The sequence below is a fragment of the Peromyscus eremicus genome, chromosome 12, assembly GCF_949786415.1.
Source record: "Peromyscus eremicus chromosome 12, PerEre_H2_v1, whole genome shotgun sequence".
NCBI lineage: Eukaryota > Metazoa > Chordata > Mammalia > Rodentia > Cricetidae > Peromyscus > Peromyscus eremicus.
This window is the reverse complement of record NC_081428.1, coordinates 59,913,048-59,931,774: the sequence shown is the minus strand read 5'-3', so window position 1 is coordinate 59,931,774 and position 18,727 is coordinate 59,913,048. Positions and strand designations below refer to the sequence as shown.

At 44.3% G+C, this 18,727-nt stretch overlaps 1 protein-coding gene across 2 annotated transcripts in view; it reads right to left on the bottom strand.

Annotated features, from left to right (window-relative positions):
* Kalrn (kalirin RhoGEF kinase) overlaps positions 1–18,727 on the bottom strand; it is a 604,693-nt gene that overhangs the window by 350,748 nt on the left and 235,218 nt on the right. For both annotated transcript variants that reach the window (XM_059277711.1, XM_059277712.1), the window contains exon 6: positions 14,170–14,292. In XM_059277711.1, coding sequence (XP_059133694.1) covers positions 14,170–14,292 — 123 coding nt within the window. The remainder of the gene's footprint in view (positions 1–14,169; positions 14,293–18,727) is intronic.

Below are 18,727 nucleotides of genomic sequence, written 5' to 3'. Positions count from 1 at the left end.
CAGACTCCCACTCTGATCAGATGCTGTGTGTTACCTGAAGCAACACAAAGCATCCAGTCAGTTGCTTGGCAACCATTAATGTGCTGAATGGCATTGTCTTTTCCCTCATCTAGTTTCAGCAGACTAGCATTATCCCCCAACCTGTCCAAACCAAATCAAAGTATTAATAAAAACATGATAATAAGTGTGTCAACTCTTCCAACTAGAGGCACCAGAAACAGTCAAAGCCCCGGCCTGTTTCACAGAGAGCAATGTCCCTTACTGTTCCTGGGAAGATGCGCCTTCCATAAGGCCAGTCACATGTGTGCCAGCCCTGCAGCTGCAGCCCCTGCCCCATTCACTACACCTCTTTCTGGCAGATGCTCGAGCCCTAGGAGGAGTGGAGGGACTAGAGCTCTGAGTTATCTACAAGGCTTTCCTTGACCCAGAGAGAACTAAGAATTCAGACCCTGCTAGTAACACTGTCTGATGCTGCGTCCTTCCATTCCTTAAGTTGGAAAAACAGACAACCAAGAGTCTTGAACCAGACTTCTTGAGACACCTCCACTGCTTGGTATGTGATTGCCACATCCAGAGCACCCATAGTTGGACTGTCTTGTCCTCACCCAAGGGGACAAAGTCTTCTGTTTCTCTCTGACAGGACTGCCAGATGGGGAAGGACCTTCCTCCCTAGGCTGGGTGTGAAGGCCCTTTATTTTATCCTCTAGGGACAGTGTGACTTGTTTCCAGAGGCAGCAGAACATCATCGAAGATATGTTTCATCTCTGCAGGGACCAAGTCCCAGGCATGGTTCTTAATACCATACCAGTTAATGGAGCCATGACATCTTCATGGTTACTATGGTTATGGAAGTAGTGACCTGCCTATCCAATCATCACAATGGCAAAGCCTAAATACCACTTTAGGGCCACTTTTCCTCAAAGGGCCTCAATCATTTGACAAATCCTAGAGCCTTTGACCCCAAATCCAAAGTTAAGGAGGGAGCCCAGGCTAATGACTGGCCAAGCGTCAATGTGCTCAGAAAACCATTTAGTATTGCATCAATTGAGAAGAACATGGTGCACACCAGAGACACACACCTGAGCACTATTAGCTGAAGCTCTGTCCCAGCTATACATGATGATGGGTAGTTCTCAGAAGTCTTTTCTCATCTCAGTGTTCTTAGGCATATAAAAGATGCTTTAAAATACAATGTATTAACTATCAGGGATAATTGTGTCCTTAAATATAAATAGAGGAGATTCTCTTTTTAACCAGTTAATAACCAAAATATCACCTCTCTATGGGTTATAGAGCTAGTGAAATTTATGTTCTGCCTATTTTTATCCAGTTCATTATTTTTTAAATCAGTGATGAAGAGTGAACCCACGGCTCTGCATATATTAAGCAAGTACCTAAGCAACTGAGTCACACTCCAGTCCTCATTCTTATTGAGAAGCAAAAATCTTTTGTAATTTCTTTCTTCTCCATTTTGAATACTTGGAGTAGCTATGGGATATTTTTAATGTTAACATATTTAGTATTTTTTAATGAAAAATTAAATTTATTAAGTTTATTTATTTATTTAAATGATTTAATATATCTGGCCAGGCTGTATACAGTCAATATCAAAATGTTTCATATTTTTCCATCTCTTTTTTGAGTTTAGTAAAGCTTTTGTTTTTTAGAAAAGCAGAGTGCAATTTGGAAACAGCAAAACAGGCAGGTTTTAGTGACTACTGCTCTTATAAGGAATGTAAACTGTAAACCCACTTTATTTAAAGTTTTTCAGAAGCCAAGTTCATGTAAAAATATCATTTTATACTTAGAAAATAAAAAACAGAACATACATATGTCTTGACTTCATTTAGTTGATTCTTAATGTTTGTTAAATCAGTTGAGTGATGTGTTCAAAGTCACAAACAGACCAAAGGAGACCGAACCAGGGCTTTGGTTCCCACTCTGCTGGGACTCCTTTTCTCATTTTTTTCTTGTATCCTGCAACTTATATTTTTTATTTTGTCATACTCAAAGAGAGCTATAGAAAGTTATCTGTAGGTTTTCCCACCTACCTTTTGGTGGTTCTGGGACTAATGTCTAGTAATAATAAGAAAATAGAGACCGTACCAAGGAAAAGAAGAGAGCTCTGCCTTTCCTCTCTCCAGTCTAATCAGACCATATGCATCATTCATATCTTTGTAATCCCAAGCCCACTTTGGGTCCGGGAGCTGCTAAAGCATCAGCTTATGATTAATTAGTTTAACATTACTATGTAAACCTGCTGATCCCACCTGGAAACATATGGACATCGGGCCTGTGACATCTGGATTAAGAACTGATTGTGCTTGAAGCTATGCTGCCGCAGCTACGGGAAATGATGAGCCCTAAGTGAAATCTCCAACCCCGCCCCCCCCCTAAACCACAGGATGCCCTCTGGGGGGCAAATAGGGAAGCTGATGGATGACTATCCAGTCTGGTTTGGCCAAACAGTAGGTCAAGCCAGGTGGAAGCCATCTGTCACTGCTAGCTACAGAGAGAAAAGAGTAGGAATGGACTGGTGCTCAGCAACAATAGCATTGGCCCACAAATCCTTTTGCCCCTCTGGCTTGGCTTGTTGTAGAGATGTTTCCTCCAGCAATTGCTTCACAAACCATTAAACAGCCATGAAAACAATCGCCTGGCCATATGTCAGAGGGCCACAGAAACCCACAGCAGGTTGAAGGAAAAGAGAATCATCTTCTTCCTTTCTTGGCACTGAGAGAAACCTCCATGGAGGGGTGTGTGTGTGTGTGTGTGTGTGTGTGTGTGTGTGTGTGTTGACAGACAGAAAGATGGATGTATTGATGGATGGATGGATGGATGGATGGATGGATGGATGGATAGATAGATAGATAGATAACCTCACTGCAAGACTAAAAAGGTAGGTACAGCTGGCATTAGATTCAGAAACACCAGCAGAGAAAGTGATTAGGAGTAATACAGCCCTTCTGTAGTGGGATGTGGTAATTCTAGGCTGTCTTTAATGTGGAAACCAGAAGCTGAAACTTGAGGTAAATGCATTCATCAGTATTCCATCTATTCCTTGGCCTTCTTGCACAGGGTCTAGCCGGAGTATGGTCTACTGCACCAGAAGCAGCAATAGCTGAGAGCTGGTCAGTAGTGCTGAGTACCAGGTACACATGACCTTCTGCATCAAATCAGCACTTTAACAAAGCTGTGTCAAGTGACAGGTATGCACTTGAATGTTTGAGAAGTCCCACAGTTGGGAACTCCAAGGAGCTGTCCCAAACAAAAATTATTATTTTTTATTGCATTTCTGACACTACAATAAGAATAGGTGGACATCTGCCAAGTATAAACATCACAAGTGTTGTGCCTAAAAGCAAGACCACATTTCATCCTAACAATATTCCCAGCAAAGGCACTGCCTTTATCCTCAGGTTACAGAGGAGATAGTGAGGAATTTGAACACCCTGCCTAAGGCTACGCGAGAAAGGAAATGCAGAACTTGTTCTTGCCATGATATTTCACTTTTCGAAAGAATCAGGATGGCTAATGATGTTCACCACAGGAGATAAGACATGGTGAAGTGATATTTCTTCCAAAAGTATAAAGAATTATATCCACCCCCCCCAAAGAATCATATCCCAAGGAAACAGAGCCTCTGGGGAGAGAGTTAAATGTCCCTATCTTTGAAGCCTTTCTGTTGTGCCCTTGACTTGCTCTGGAATTCCCAGATCAGTCCCTTTCTTGAATGGGCAAAGGGACCTGCGGGGTAGACTTCATCCAGCCTGTCCCTTCATGGAACACTACTATCTACCAGCAAACCTAAGGCTACAGAAGAACAGGAATTTGTCTATATAGAACACAAGAAGCCCAGGATTTCAAGGCCCCTTTAGGCGATGTCTTGCCTTATTGTTCAATTCTTAACTTTGTTATCTTATATATTTATTATCTGTCCATCCATCCATCCATCCATCCAATCATCCATCCAACCATCCATCCATTTATCAAGACATGAGCAATCAGGAACCAAGATGCAAAATTCTTTTGCCCATGGGTCTTGCACGTCATTAAGAACATCAGAGAGGAAGCTGACAAGGATCTACTAGGCATGTATTTTAGTACCATGCAAAATACAGCTGGAGAAGAATAGAGCGTAAGAGGTTGGGCGGTGCTACAAGAGATAGAGAGCCGGGGCACGCTTCTCAAGCAGCGATACCTGGGCCTGTCCCTGGGCTAAGTGGGAGAGGGAAGCATGTGGCTATCTGGAAGGAGAGGCTCCCGATAGATGGGGAGCAGTGGAGCAACAGCCACCAGAATCAAGAAACAGCAGGAAATGCGGGTTAGCTAGGGCAGATGAGCAAGATGCAGATGTTGCAGAAGCTGATGCTGGCTCAGAGTAGGGTGACAAGAGGCCAGACTCTGGCCATGCTTTGAGATGAGCATCAAGAGAATTTGCTAATTTCCTTAGTTCCAGCCCTTCAGCTATGTCATGAACTCTGACCTCTGCTTTTCACTGTCCCCTCCCATCAGTCCACTTGGTCCTGACCTCTCACACTTTGTAAATATCTGATTTGCAAATGCTTCACTTCTATGCCCGTGATCAGTCTCTGCCCATTACTCGGGCTCCTGGCCAGTGTTGACCATGGCCACGATGGCACAGGAACATTGAGACTGCTTTTTACCTCTGACACTTTCCACATGTGTCCTGCTTGGCAGGTTAAGGCCTTTGGTGTACATTATCTCGTCTGACACACTAGGTTTCATGGCCCATTTCATGCCTTTCATTCAACTCCAGAGGACTGCAAAGAAGAGGCATGTATCAGTGTTGGCTGAATTTCACACAAATTAACCCCTTGGCAACTGCAGACCCGGAAGTGAGCAGGCAGTCCTGTAGATCAGTATGTGGAAATGTGTAGGTGAGCTGAGGGAGGCTTGGGAGAAAAACACAGAATATTTCACAAACAGCCTAGGGAAAAAACAATGAGGATAGAGAGTCCTCAGAGAACGATGGATGACAATGAGAAAAGAGATTCCAGAGGTTTGAGCATCTCAAACTACTCTAAACAGTAGTTAGGCAGAGGGGACAATAATCTAGGACCAAGAGGAGATAACTATCAAGAGAGAAGACTGAGCCAGGTCGGTGCCAAACACATGTCAGAGGTCTAAGTTGTCATCCAAGCCCTGAGTGCTAGCTTGAAGCAGCTTTTCAAAATCAACCTGGGCCAATGGCTGAGTAGCAGGTGTGTGAGCCAGTGCAGCGCATTGGAGTGATGGTGAGATGCTCTTCCCACACCCAAGGACACATGTGTTTCCCATCCAAACAGGGCTGACTAGGGACCAGTGCACAAAGGCAAAAAGGGCATCAGAAGCATTGGTGGGGAGCAAGAGGGAAGGGTGAGGACAGGCAGGTGTTCTCCTGGAAGCTCTTTACACGGTGGTGGTGGTGGTGGTGGTGGTGGTGGTGGTGGTGGTGGTGGTGGTGGTGGTGGTGGTGGTGTTGAGGCGGGGTGGGCTGCACTCTCTGTGGGAGCCCATAAAGGTTTCCTAGTGAGATATGAGCTTGCTTTACACAGCAGGGCTGCATTAGGGGATGGCTTGACCATGTGCAAGGTCACCAGGTGGTTGGGATAGTCTGTACTTGGCTGTGCTGGGGGGAGGTCTTTTGCTGCACCCCTGGGAATTCCTTTAAAAACCTTTTAGAAGAGGCAGAAGGGGCTGGTGGGTTTTGACCCAGGCCCTCCTGAGGCTATCCTGTGTTTCTCTGTCTCTCTCCTCTATATTTCTATCTAAATGTCTTATCCCTCACTCTTCAAGTGTTCCTGGGGTAAATAAATGTGGGAGCTGGCCTCCCACAACTCTCCAACAAACTCTACAGGGTAATAATAATCAGCTGTAGAGTTTGACTCAGGTCTAGTGCCAGCTGACTTAATTTCTTCACACTGGATCAGTGATTCTCTAATTGATTCTCAGTCTTGTATAGATTTTCTGGGGCCCAGTATGTACAGTTAAACCACAATCTAGGGTAGCAGGAACCAAATACAGTATGTTTTTTTAAAAGCTCTCAGGTAATGGAGGGAACAGTCAGAGTAGAGGCCTGCTGCCTTCCACGCAGGCAAACACTTCCCCGTGGCTGAGTTCTGAGCATGCTCTGTTCTGCTCTCCTCCCCGGTCTAGTTAAATGTTGATGGTGTAACCAAGAACAAAGATCATAAATGGGTCCAGGGCTGATCAGAACATAAAATCTATTCCTCCTACTGCGTGGGCAGAAAAGGGAAATTCCACCCACAAGGCTGTTCGTAGAGATACAAACACTGCATCCTGTTGAACTTGACTGGTAAGAATAGGCTGGCTGGCACGACATTCAGTGCTTTGCAATCTTAGGTTCTCCGGCAGGCCTGCCTAAGGAGCCCAAGCGTAAACCCTAGGAAATAGATGGTTCTTACTCTTGTCAGCAAGAAACACACATCAGCCACTCCACTGCCACCTTTAGGATCAGAATCTCAACAAAGCAGCTCAGGTCACATGAACTTTAAAGGCCACCAAGACGAGAAATTCCTGGAGACACCTGTTCGTGTTGGGCCTACAACACATGGTTAGCCAGTGATGGCACAAGGGAGGCGTGTTGATGTAAATCTGTATTGTGACTCTAGATGACGGCTGGATGTGTATCTTTGAATCTCAGGTGTATTTCCTGTAGAAAGCACGCATTTGGATCTTGGCGGTCTAAAACCTGACCACCTGCACCTTCGTTTAACTGTTTCACCTTCAATGCCATTGTTTTTGTGTGTCCATGTGTTGTGTGAGTATATGAATATATTCACATGTGTGTACAAGTGCATGCTAGGGTGTAAGCATATGTGTGCGTGGGTCAAAGGTCAATGTGGGGTGTCTTCCTCGGTTGCTCTCCAACTTATTTTTTGAGGTAGTGTCTCTCACTGAACCTAGAGATCACCAATTTAACTAGACGGGCCGGGCAGGGAGTTCCAGTAATGCACCTTCCTATGCCTCCTCAGTGCTGGAATTACTGGCGCACGCTGAAATTCTCAGCCTTTTACATGATGCTGAAGATCCAAACTCAGGTCCTGATGTTTGCCCAGCAAGCATTACCCTGAGTCATCTCACCCGCTCCTAAGGCCGTTATTGACACAGCTGAACGTACATGTGCCATTTCCTTTTCCCCACATGTCACACATTCCTTCCTACACCTCTATTCCTCCTACACTTCTGTACTAACAGGATATTTTCTAATGTAGCATTTTACTATCTCTCTACGGATTGATTTTTCACTATTTTTAACTTATCTTCCTAGTTACCCAAGAAACATCTTATCAGAATCAGCTTCTGATATATACTATTTAATTCAGTGAACATAAAAACATTTCTCCTGGAGAGAGCTTTATGCCCATTCCCTATGTATTGTGGTATTGTTCCTGTATATATTACACTCATAAATGCTTCAAGCCTAACATTCAATTGCCATAATTATCACTTTTTATAATTGTATGTCTATGGAGGCTGAGATAGAAAAGGCAAGTTAATGTATGCTATAGCTTTGTTTATTGGCATCTTTACTTATCATTTCTACATGTTTTTATTTGATCCTGTGGATTCCAGCTACTACCTGGAGATGTTTCTTTTGACAATACAGATCTTTATCCACATATATCCTTAGTGAGATTACTTACAAATGTGTTACATTTCTATGTAATAGGTCCAACAATACATATTCTTTTATACAATTGCTTTTAAAATCAGTCAAGAAAAAGTAGGAAAGGAAATATGTGCATACCTTGTCCTTTACAGTTACATAATTCATCTTTACCAGTGCTGCCCATTATGGTAGATTCAAATTACTTTTGGGGATCACTTGTTTCCAGTATAAGGTATTTCCTTTGTGATTTTTCTTTCCCCAGTTTTCTGTGGTAAACTATCAGGTCTACATCTCCAATCCTGCCTTTTACCAGATCCTCCCAAGGGCCCTTTTAAAAGCTCTATTGCCTTAAATGTCTGCAATCTCTGCTGTAGATAAAGTCAGTTCCATTGGGGAAAGATTTGGGACTTGATTTTGAATAGTATGTTTCTACCCTGAAGTCAAATCTCTGAGCCATCCATGGCTCTAGGGTTGGGGCTGGAGGCAGTGGTGTGCTTTCCTAGGTAGTAACTCCATTTTGGGAGCAAACTTTTCAGGGGAATGAGGTGAGTAACCTCAAGTCTCCATGGCTTGTCTCTCTCAGCAAGGAAACACCCTAATATTCTCACAGTATTGCCCCCATGGATGGTACAGCTGCTGTTCCCTGAATTAGGGCTTTGCATGAGACTAGATATACACCTCTAGGCCACACTCACCCATAACCAAACCTTAGCACAAGTGGCTGGGGGCAGGGTTAGAAATGTCCTACCTGGGAAGACAGTCCTCTAGCTGGGAGGACCTGCAATCATGGTTGTAAGCAGTATGGAGTGATTTTCATCCTACTGAACTGGGAGGGCAGAGGAGAGAAGGGACCTTAACTCAAATACCATGGATACCTTTCTTAGTGAGTTTTTAAGTGTTTTTTAAATACATATTTCTTTATTTTCTGTATGACTTTAGGATTATTTCCAGAGACTTTAACCAATACTTTCAAAGAATTTTCTCTAGTTTCAATGCAGAGTAGCTCCACAGAGCTCCTTGAGCTATCACATTGGATGTCTTTTGGGTCTTGAGATATTTTGTTTTAGGGAGCAGCTATTTTATACACGTAAGTGGTACAGAATGAGAGTCTTTTACTGCAATGTGAACATAAATTATTTGGGGAACTTGTTAAAAAATATATGCTCTCAGGGACCCACTCCCAGTGATCTTGATTTTCCAGGACAGGAGGAAGAGAAAGAGGAAGAGGAGGAGGAAGAGAAGGAGGAGGAGGAGGAAGAAGAGGAGGAGGAAGAGAAGGAGGAGGAGAAGAAGAGAAATACTTACTTTTACCCAGCTTTCTACATGATTCTAATTTTCAGAGATGCATATAATGTTTGTCCCTTCCTCCTCTTCATCCTGCTCTTCCTTCACCCCCTTCTAGGATTACAAAGGTGCTTTGCTATTCATACTTACACTAGTGTGTAAATATGTGTTCATGTGTTCACAGACGTGTGTGTGCACGCGCATGCACATGTTTCCATCCAAATCTAGAAATTCTGCTGCTATAGGAAGTGCAATAGAATTCTGATTTGAGGCATCCACAAACAGTAATGACAGGCCACCCCACAGCAATATATCTGAGTGGACAGAAGAGTCACCTGCCTACAGTCATTTTGTCTCTTGCAGCAGATATGGCTTTTCCTTGGGGGTTGTCGTTTGTAACTTTCCCTCAAAACAGACCACCACAAACTTTCTCCAAGTAGCTTGATTCACACATCATCAAATGCAGTTATTTGCCTCTACTAAGTGAATTAATAGCATTGAAGCTGCTATGAAACACATGCTAGGGAAAGGCTTCCTACTGCCCAGATGCACATCGTGTGTCACTACTACGAATCCTCTTAGTCATCATAACAACAGAAAATGAATACTGTTTCATATTTTAAAACTCCAGACAGAAGCTATTAGCAACTCATTTCTTCCCAAAGAACCAGCTAATTAAAAGTGTAAATAAGGCTGTTTTGCATTTATCCATGCTCCTGTGAGGGCCTGTCTCATGAAGAACCATACACGGATGGCTACGTGATTGTTCTATGTAAACTACACTTGAACTGACTTCCGGCTACCCTCACTCCCAGCAGAGAAGACCCACTCAAGGAACGGAGAATTCAAAATTAAGTAATGGAGAAGGCGAAATTAAGGAAGAGGAAGGCCCCAGAGGGTTCAGGAAACCTAGCTTTCTGAGGCATTGTAGGGAACCAGAGGCCATTGTCCTAATGGGTTTAAGAAGGTGAGAGTCATTGTCATTGTTGATCAGAAACAAAACAAAACAAAACAAAAACCCAAAAACCCAAAAACCCATGCTGTGAGAAAAACCTAAAATAATCAGCATTAGCCTTTTTCTTCCAGGTTTGTTCTTGTACTCACTGAGCAGGGCACTATTCCCACATTCTCAGTGTGTTTAATTGGTGGGCTTTATTGGTACCAAGTCATAAATAAAACCAAAGAAGTTTGTGATTTTTCCACCCAGGACTTAAGCAGTTATTTCCGGATTATGTACTAAATTAAACTCACCTCCCCACATTGAAATTCCCAGCCCTAGCATCTCAGAATGTGTTCACATTTCGGGGGAGGGTTGTTAAGGAAGTAATTAATTTAAAATGCAGCCATTAGTGTGGTACTCGGACCAATCCCACCCACATCTTATAAAGGAGATCAGGATGGGGAGACACACCAGGAGTGTGTGCATTCACAAGGCAAAGGCTATTCGAGGGCACACCAAGATAGAGGACACCGAGAGAGGCACAGGAAAACCCAGTCTGCTGGCACCGTGCTCTTGTGTCCACACAGCCAGAACTGTGAGATAACACATTTCTGACTTTGTTGTGATGGCGTTGCTGGGGGTAGAATCCTAGCCCTTGAGCATGCTGGGCAAGTACTCTACTAGTGAGCTGCATCCCTAGTTTCTTTAAATTTCTGACATTTAAGGCACACTGGCTGTGGTATTTGCTATAACATTCCTAGAAAATGAATACATTTGGTAACTGTCTTCTTAGCTAGAATTATATATTTCATCAGTAGATAAACAGCGGACACAGGGAAGAAAACATAAATGAGTAACTTATGAGCTAATAATTTTAGATGTAATTTGATATACCTAGGACTTAATGCACATCAGTTAATTCACATATTATTCATGATTATCAATGAGTGAACAGTGAGCTTGTCAGACCAATGCTGACTGCTAATGAGCAATGCACCTGATCTCCCTCCTCATCAGAACTCACCCCTGCCTCTTCACCCTGGCCCAAGCATTCCTTGCTGTGCTGACATGAGACTATTGGTTTGTAATTACATATTTATGGGTGAAGTCCTACATTTAACATCTGTTTCCCTTGGGAGGTTCTGTGGGACACAGTCTTCTCTGTTTTTGTTCACCACTCACTGCAGGCCCACCCATCCAGCACAACCCCAACTCCCAATGACTTGTTCTTGATTTTAAAAAGTTGCCAAGTTCTTGAGCTCTGAAATTGGGGAGAATGAGTATCAGGATTTGCACTGTATTGTTTCCCTTGAAGTTATTTAAAGAGTTTGTGTATACATTCCTCTGGGGGAGAGGACCCACAAGCTTCATTTTACATGACAGGGCTCTGTGACCTCCCCTAAAGGAAGAATCACTGGCCTAATTCAGTAGTAAAACAAGACTAAACAGCAAAGGTCTCACCTGCAGCTTGAAATAGAATGTGTGTGTGTGTGTGTGTGTGTGTGTGTGTGTGTGTGTGTGTGTGTGATGTTCCAAGAACAGAGAAATGCCTCAATGAATTTGCAGAACCATCCATATCCCTGCCCCTTCCCCCGGCTCTCCCTGAAGAACTGATCATTGCTGTAGTCATTGGCTGGAGAAGTGAGTCGCTGCTGGCATTCATCTGTTTCTTGGCAGCATCATTCATCACTGAGGCCAGGGAAAAAGCCTGTAATTCTCTCCATTCACCTGTTTGGAACGCTGCCATCCCTCTTTGTAGGAAGCCCCTTTTAATAACAAACCTGTAAACTTCCCAGAAAACGAGGACACCGAGCTGTGTTTATGGAGCACTGGTGCCCATGCAATTTGATCAAACAATCCTGGGATTTCCCTTCCCTTCCCCAGCAGCCCAAGAGGAGATCCAGCCTAATCAGGCTACAGACACCGCCACGCCTCTGCTTGCTGCTGGCGCATTCGCTGTGGAGCTAAGGGAGGCTGCGGATGGGCTGCTTCACACTAATTGGCTGTTGGACGTTAAACCTTTCATCTCCCAGTTCCAGAAGACACTACTCTTCAATATTTCTTCCCTCGTTTGTGTCCTGAAAATAACTTCCCCAGTAAATTTGTCAGAGTAAAGGTTTTCAATGTGCCATTAACTCATAACTACCCACACTAACTGGGGAGAGCAGTAATACAGATCCTTCAAAGCCAAAGGCGCTGTCTAGCTTCCTAATGCATGGCTTCCAGGGGCTTGGTGGCAGACTTACCTCCCTAATTATGTTTGTCTTTGTTGCTTATTAAAATGAGTTTGACTGCCTTCGAGCCTAGTAGTTCAGTGATGTGAAAATTCTGACACAGAATTGGTGGATGTCATCAGGGAAAAGCCACAAGGCACACAGATAATCAAACTTGACTAGGTTTGAGTTCACAGTCCTAATCACCTGTGATCAATTACTTTGTTCCCGTGGGACTGAGTCTGGGGATAAGAAATTATTGCAGTTGGGAGGGAAGAGTCTTTCCATTTAGACAAGGATGTGAGACTGTGCTGTGGTCCAAACTGATCCCACATTTATGTTGGTTTCCCACCTGGTCTCACGACCTTCTTTGCTGTACCCAGTGATCTTTCTGTGTGAGCCTCACACTGTTCATCTTTATTTACCCAACAGCCTTTGGTGGCTCCTACACTTGTTATTATGGCCTTTCACAACTGGCCAACCCTCTCTGAAGCAACAGGACCCTGCCCCCTTGAAGTTAGAGGCGGTGCTGGGTTTGATACTGGCCACTGAACTGTGCATGAAAACTGGCCAATGGAGTGTGAACAGACATGTCACTTCCAGGTGGACGGTCTCAGAGCCAGCTGTGTTTGGTTTCACACTTTGTCGGGCCAAACAACTGGCAGCCCCTGAGATGGTGGCTGCTGCTGACTCGGTTGCTGGTGCCTGTGATGAACCCACTTCCCGCTAGCTAGTAACCAACGCATGCCGGGAACAAGAAACCCTTGCTTTCAGCCACTTAGATTTTAATGCCCTTAGTTAACTTAGCAGATCTGGCATTGCACATGCCAAGCTACATTTGATTGAGTTTTCAGCTCTGCAAGCAGACAGTGAACAACTGAAAGATGGAATCATTTCTTCTTCAGCTGGGTAAGTCCAGTCCATAGCACATTTAACCCAAGTTGGTTGGTTGTGGACCATGAAATTCTCTTCCTTCTTGGCCCCTGCCATCATCCAGGTTTGTGTTTTTCTAACACTCTCCCCACTCCCAGCACAAATCTGCAAAAGGGTAAAGCATCTTTGGTTTTCAGGCGCTTGGGGAATGGTGGAGCTCTGCCTCTGGACCAACAGCCAGAAAAAAGAACTCGAAGAAGGGCATCTTTGGTGGAGACATTCTTAGGCTCCACATGTTTGGACTTAAGGACAGAAGACTTCTAAAGGAAGCCTTGGAGCTACCACCCAGAAAACATGGTATTCCCAAAGCTAGGTTTCTGAGGGATCACATGTCATTTAGTAGACCCACAAGTCCCCATCTATCAAAACATCAGCATTCACTGATGACGTACCACGCACCAGACACAGTTCCAACTGTTTTACAATTAACTCATTGATTACCCAAGCAACCTTCTAACTTAGTTATGATTTATATTTCTTAGATGAAGGACTGAAGGTAAGAAAGGGTGAAACAGGAGGTAAACTCCCTATGGCCACATTGAGAGGAAATGGTCTCCTCTTACTTCATGCCTCCTTGAACACGCCCATCATGCATGCTCGCTCCCACCACGTCCCACCCCTCCCTGCAAGCCATATACTGCCGACTCCACAGACTGCCATCCTCTGAAAACTCCTGCCTTCCACACCAACATCAAACAGATCTTCTCCCCTCTCTCCGAATCAGCACTCAAATATTTGAAGGCAGCAATCATGGGTCCCATAGGGCTCTTCTTCCCACTATAAGCAGCCACAAGTCACTCAACACTTCCCAATACACCATAGCTTGAGGCCCTTCTCCATCCCTGCTCAGTGACTCATACTTGCTAGGGACCAAAAAAATGTCAGTGAAGTCAGTGAAGTGGAACTGGTGACTGGCCTGTCATTTAGTCTTGTGCTGAGCTCATGACATTCCTTTCATAGTGTGAAGTGGGGTCACGATCTGCTATAGGAACAGCTGGCTGGCCTGGTGCCCTGCACAGGTCCCCATTCTGGCAAATGGACTGCTAAAAGATCTGCACGGTCAGTGTGCCTTGTTCTAACTGGAGCCTGCTCCTCCCTTGCCTTTGCCCTGCTCCTTTCTTGTCCCGTTCCAGAGGCATGCTGGGAATGGCCTTTCCACTCACCATGGAGTTCATAGCAAAGTGATTGTGCTGTGTCTGGAGGTCTAGGGCATGCTGGTAGCTGACGCCGATCTCTGTGTGGCTCTGAAGAAATAACTCCTTGTTGTGGCTTATCCAGTCGAACATCTAGAAGGGAAAAGACGGGATAGGGTGATGAGAAAGGTCATAGGTCAAGCAGGACATTCAAGGCCGGGAAGAATAAAACCCTCCTGTTGTTTCCCAGGGAGAAGCTGTCATCTCTCTGGAGTCAGAGTGGGCCACAGTCTAGTTTCCCAGGAGAATCCTCACATTTTAGCATAAAGCTCTATAGGCAGCTTCTGTTTGTCTACAGAGCCTCAGGTCAAAAGAGAACATGACAGAGAGAACTACAGAGGTGAGGTGGTGGTGTTTATTATCAAAGGTAGCTACTGGCCCTTTGTGAAGCCTTTAGAATGCCCCAGGAAGGCTCCACACCTGTTTGGAGGACAAGCACTGAGGGAGCAAGCTGGGAGGCCTAGCCTACTCATTTGGGTAGCCACGTCTCCTCCAGGCAGCCCCCACACAGAAGGGGACTGATCAGAACCCCAATTCCCAGAGTTCCAAGCTCTTCAGGATGCTGGATCTAAGCTAACCAGTGCATGAATCTTTCCAACCATTCAGTCTGTCTCAAAAATAAAAACGTGACCCAAATCAACACAATAAGATGTGAGAAGTGTGCCAGTTCTTTGGATGTAGTTTGTCCCGTGGGTCACCGATCTTGCCTTGCTGCGGCCACCGGCTGGAAGCCAATGGAAAGGAAAGGAGGGAGTCAAGGCAGCTTCAGGAACAGCCAGGGCCCTGACTGAGCTGGGTGTGAGCTCCATTTTGTCTCTGGGCTTCTCGAGAGGTGAGAATCCCTCTCTATTTTTCAGCCATGTTTAACTTAGGGTTTGTATAGTTTGCCACCCAGAGCAACACGTGAGACAGCTAGGAAAGGGGTGAGCCGCACCTGTGAGGAAGAGCACTCCTCTCAGGCCAGATGCTCCATGTCTACATGCTTAGGTCTGTGGTGTGTGCGCGCGCGTGCGTGTGCGTGTGCGTGTGTGTGTGTGTTGGGGGATGGGTTGCTGCAGCCACTCCCAGTGTAGCAAGAGGATCGGATGAGCGCCGAGACAGGGGTATGAAGGCTGCACCAGCTTTCCTGTGCCAGCTCCTCTTTTTACACAGAAAAGTAAGCTTGCTTTTCCAGTCACTCAACTAGTATATATGGGATACCTGCCACATCCAAGGAGATGGCTAGCCAATGATGTAAAAAACGTGTTTCTTGAAATTAGGTGGCTTTTATAAAGTGTAGAATACTGATGTGATCTGTTTACTTATTTATTTTTATTTATCTGAGAATTTCATACATGAGTACAACACATTTTCATCATTAGCATCCTTCTCTTCCCCTCCAACTCCCCCTGTATTCCTTCAACATTCTCTCTCAAATCTACGTCCTCTTCTTCTATAATTGTGTGTGTGTGTGTGTGTGTGTGTGTGTGTGTGTGTGTGTGTGTGACTTAAATCACAAGTCCAAAGGTTTATGAGTATGATAGAGGCTAATCTGAGATACTAGAAGGGGATAAAGAACAATACATTTCCCAGAAAATGAGGATCCTGTGTTAAGCCTTGACTTAAAAGAGAGGAACCAGATAGATGAAGGCCAGCAGGTTAACTGACTCTGCAAAGTGAGGGTGGAATACAGGGTGGAAATCAGAGCAGTCCAATATGTCATAGGCACTGAAAATACCCCAGTGGTGCTTACTGTGCCTTGGGATGTAGACTAGGAAGAGCCAGCCAGAGGGCATACTTAGGGGGATGGCATACGAATCCAGGTATAGGGGAGGGCCTGGAGAGGCAGTGGAGTCAGAGAAGCAGATAGGTTTGAGAGCCCCTTTAGACAAGACCTCCCCAAAGCTCATCATCACTTGGAGAGGAGAGGGTGGGAAAGAGCTAGCAAGACCAGCTATGGCATACTGGTCCTTGAAACCCCAAGTACCACCGTGGGGGCTGCTGAAGGAGGAGGAGAAGAAACTGATGGTGGGCAGACATAGTGGGCTATAGTTGGGATGTCCTGCATTTGAGAGGCCTAGGAGAGTTTCAATATCTATTCCTGTGGGCAGCTAGATGTGTGTGTCTGGGGGCCTAGAGAGAGTCATCAGTGCTACAGCAACTCACACTTGAACCCAAGAACACCAGCTTTACAAGTGCTTGGTCTGGAGACTCTCCCACCAGAACTACTCAAGTAACAGAGGCGTTATTTCAGGCCAGGGTCTCCTGAACAGACCGAGCAGATTATCTTCTATGTGTGCTGGTCTGCGTTTATCAGCCCCAGCCGGCCCCATATTGCAGGCTACTGGCCACGGCTCCCCTAACCCCCAGTTATCATTAATGATGGAGAGGGAAACAAAGCAAGCCCTGGAGTTTAGAAGGTTCTCATTCTGTCATTTTTGATCTTTAAAATTCTTCCTCCAAACCCCATTTCAAAATAATTTCTCATCCCTTCTCCTTATTTACAAAAGATTTAATTATATTAACTATAGAAATGCTCCAAGACCTGGGAACTTGTGATGATGAGAGAGTATTCACTCCATATCCTTTCTTGGCTATCTCAGCAGCCCAGAAGTGACCTTGTATTTTCTGTTGAATAACTATTTAGATATTCAAACTGACAGATGAGGTATGCGCAGCACCACAGTGATTAGATTGCTGGGCACCAGGTCCCTGCTGGACTGCAGAGAGAGGAGGGCTGGACATAGGCCAAGCGAGGTAAGAGGCAAGACAGAGATGGCCACAGCAGCTGTGCGCCCTGCTGAATCAGCTCCTCAAAGACTGATGCTGGCACCGATGCCACCCCCAAATTCATGTTCTGCTTCCTGCTTCCTGGTAGTGAGGCACCCTGACAAAGTTTAGCTTGTTCTGGAGAAACTGCTTCAAAGCAGTAACATGTGTCCCAGGAAGAGAGGAAAAGACCTGGTCTGAGGACTTGATGGACTCATGCAAATGTGTGTTCTGACCCAGGAGAGCCATAAAACTTTTTAGAATTTTTGATCAAAAAATATAATTAATTATATAATATATCATATATTCTGATATATAATATATTACATATTCTGATTTGCAGGTGATAAGTGATTCCTAGAATGAGAGTGAGCATGCTTGGCTTACAAACGGCACATTTTTGAAACCCACGAAAAAATAATTTTTCTATTCAAAACAAAAATTAGTTTCATGGAAATCTCCCGGGTTAGAACGTATATTCATTGCTGTAGCTCATATTTCTAGTGGTTGAATTAAGGAATGTAGCAAGAAAACTGGCCTTGTCTTACAGCCAGAGAAAAGCAGCTCCTTAGTCCCCGCCACGACATTTCTCAGGTGCTTGCAAGTTCAAGTTCCAGTGTCCATTTGCATGTATCATCTTATTGCACCCTCAAACAGTATCACATGAGTATTACCATCAGGTCCTCTTCACAGAGAAGGCTCAGAGAAGGGAAGCCCAAATTCTAGACATCATTATTCCACCCTGTGCTACATTTTCTGAGCGACTGTCAGCCGGGCTCTGAGAGGCTGTGTGCACCATGATGCCCCAGGCTAGCAAAGGTGCTTGGCAACACTTGTTTGCCAGTACCCAGCTACCTCCTCTCTATGGCTACACCACAGGAAGGGTCCCAGATGCTGGGGAGAGCTGCCTGAACAACAGCACTTCTCCCCATAAATGCTGGAAGGAATGAAGGAAACAGAAGGGGTGGGGAGGGAGGGAGGGAGGGAGAGAGGAGAAGGAGAGAGGAAGGATGGTAGTTGGTCATGCCTAAGGTTGTTAACGTCTGGAGAAGAAAAACCTTTCTAAGTGGTCCTAGCCTCAAGTCAGAACCATTTATAATTCGATCCATTTGAATTTGACTATCTGGAAGACACATGAGCCAGAATGACTAAAGATGAAAAGGAGGACCAGAGCAAAAGAGAATGTAGCCACAGTAGCTTCGGATTCTTTATGTCTCCACCCTCACTTTTTGAGAAACTACAAATGTCACACTCAACAAAATGAATATAACAACAACAAAAATCCTTCCAAGAGGAAGGGTCATATCTAAGTAATGCAATTATCTTTCTGTCTGAACGGTACACAGTGTTCTCTGTCTTATTAAGAAAGATGTTATATGTAAGGTACTTGAGGTTTTTTTCATGTTTTGTTTTAACTAAGCTAAGTAATTTTTTATGCTAGCTAACTTCAGTAAACATACACAAAGCTGGTTCTTCATAAATAGTCAATGTTAAAGGAATCTATTTAAATGCAAATTAGGAAAATAAACACAAGACTTTCCATTTTTTAAAAAGATGGGGTAACTAAAAGGTTATTATTGTTCTGCTCTGTTTTTAATGAAGCATAACTATTTCACAGAGCAAGGATATTGAGTAAAAATCTTTTGTTTATTTTCTTCTTATAGTGAAAGCGCCTAACATCATCTAACTCTCAAATCACCTGACTATTGTTAGTATTGTACACTGATTATAGATTACATTGCAAATAAGATACTCATACTCAGCCTTGATGAGCTGATTA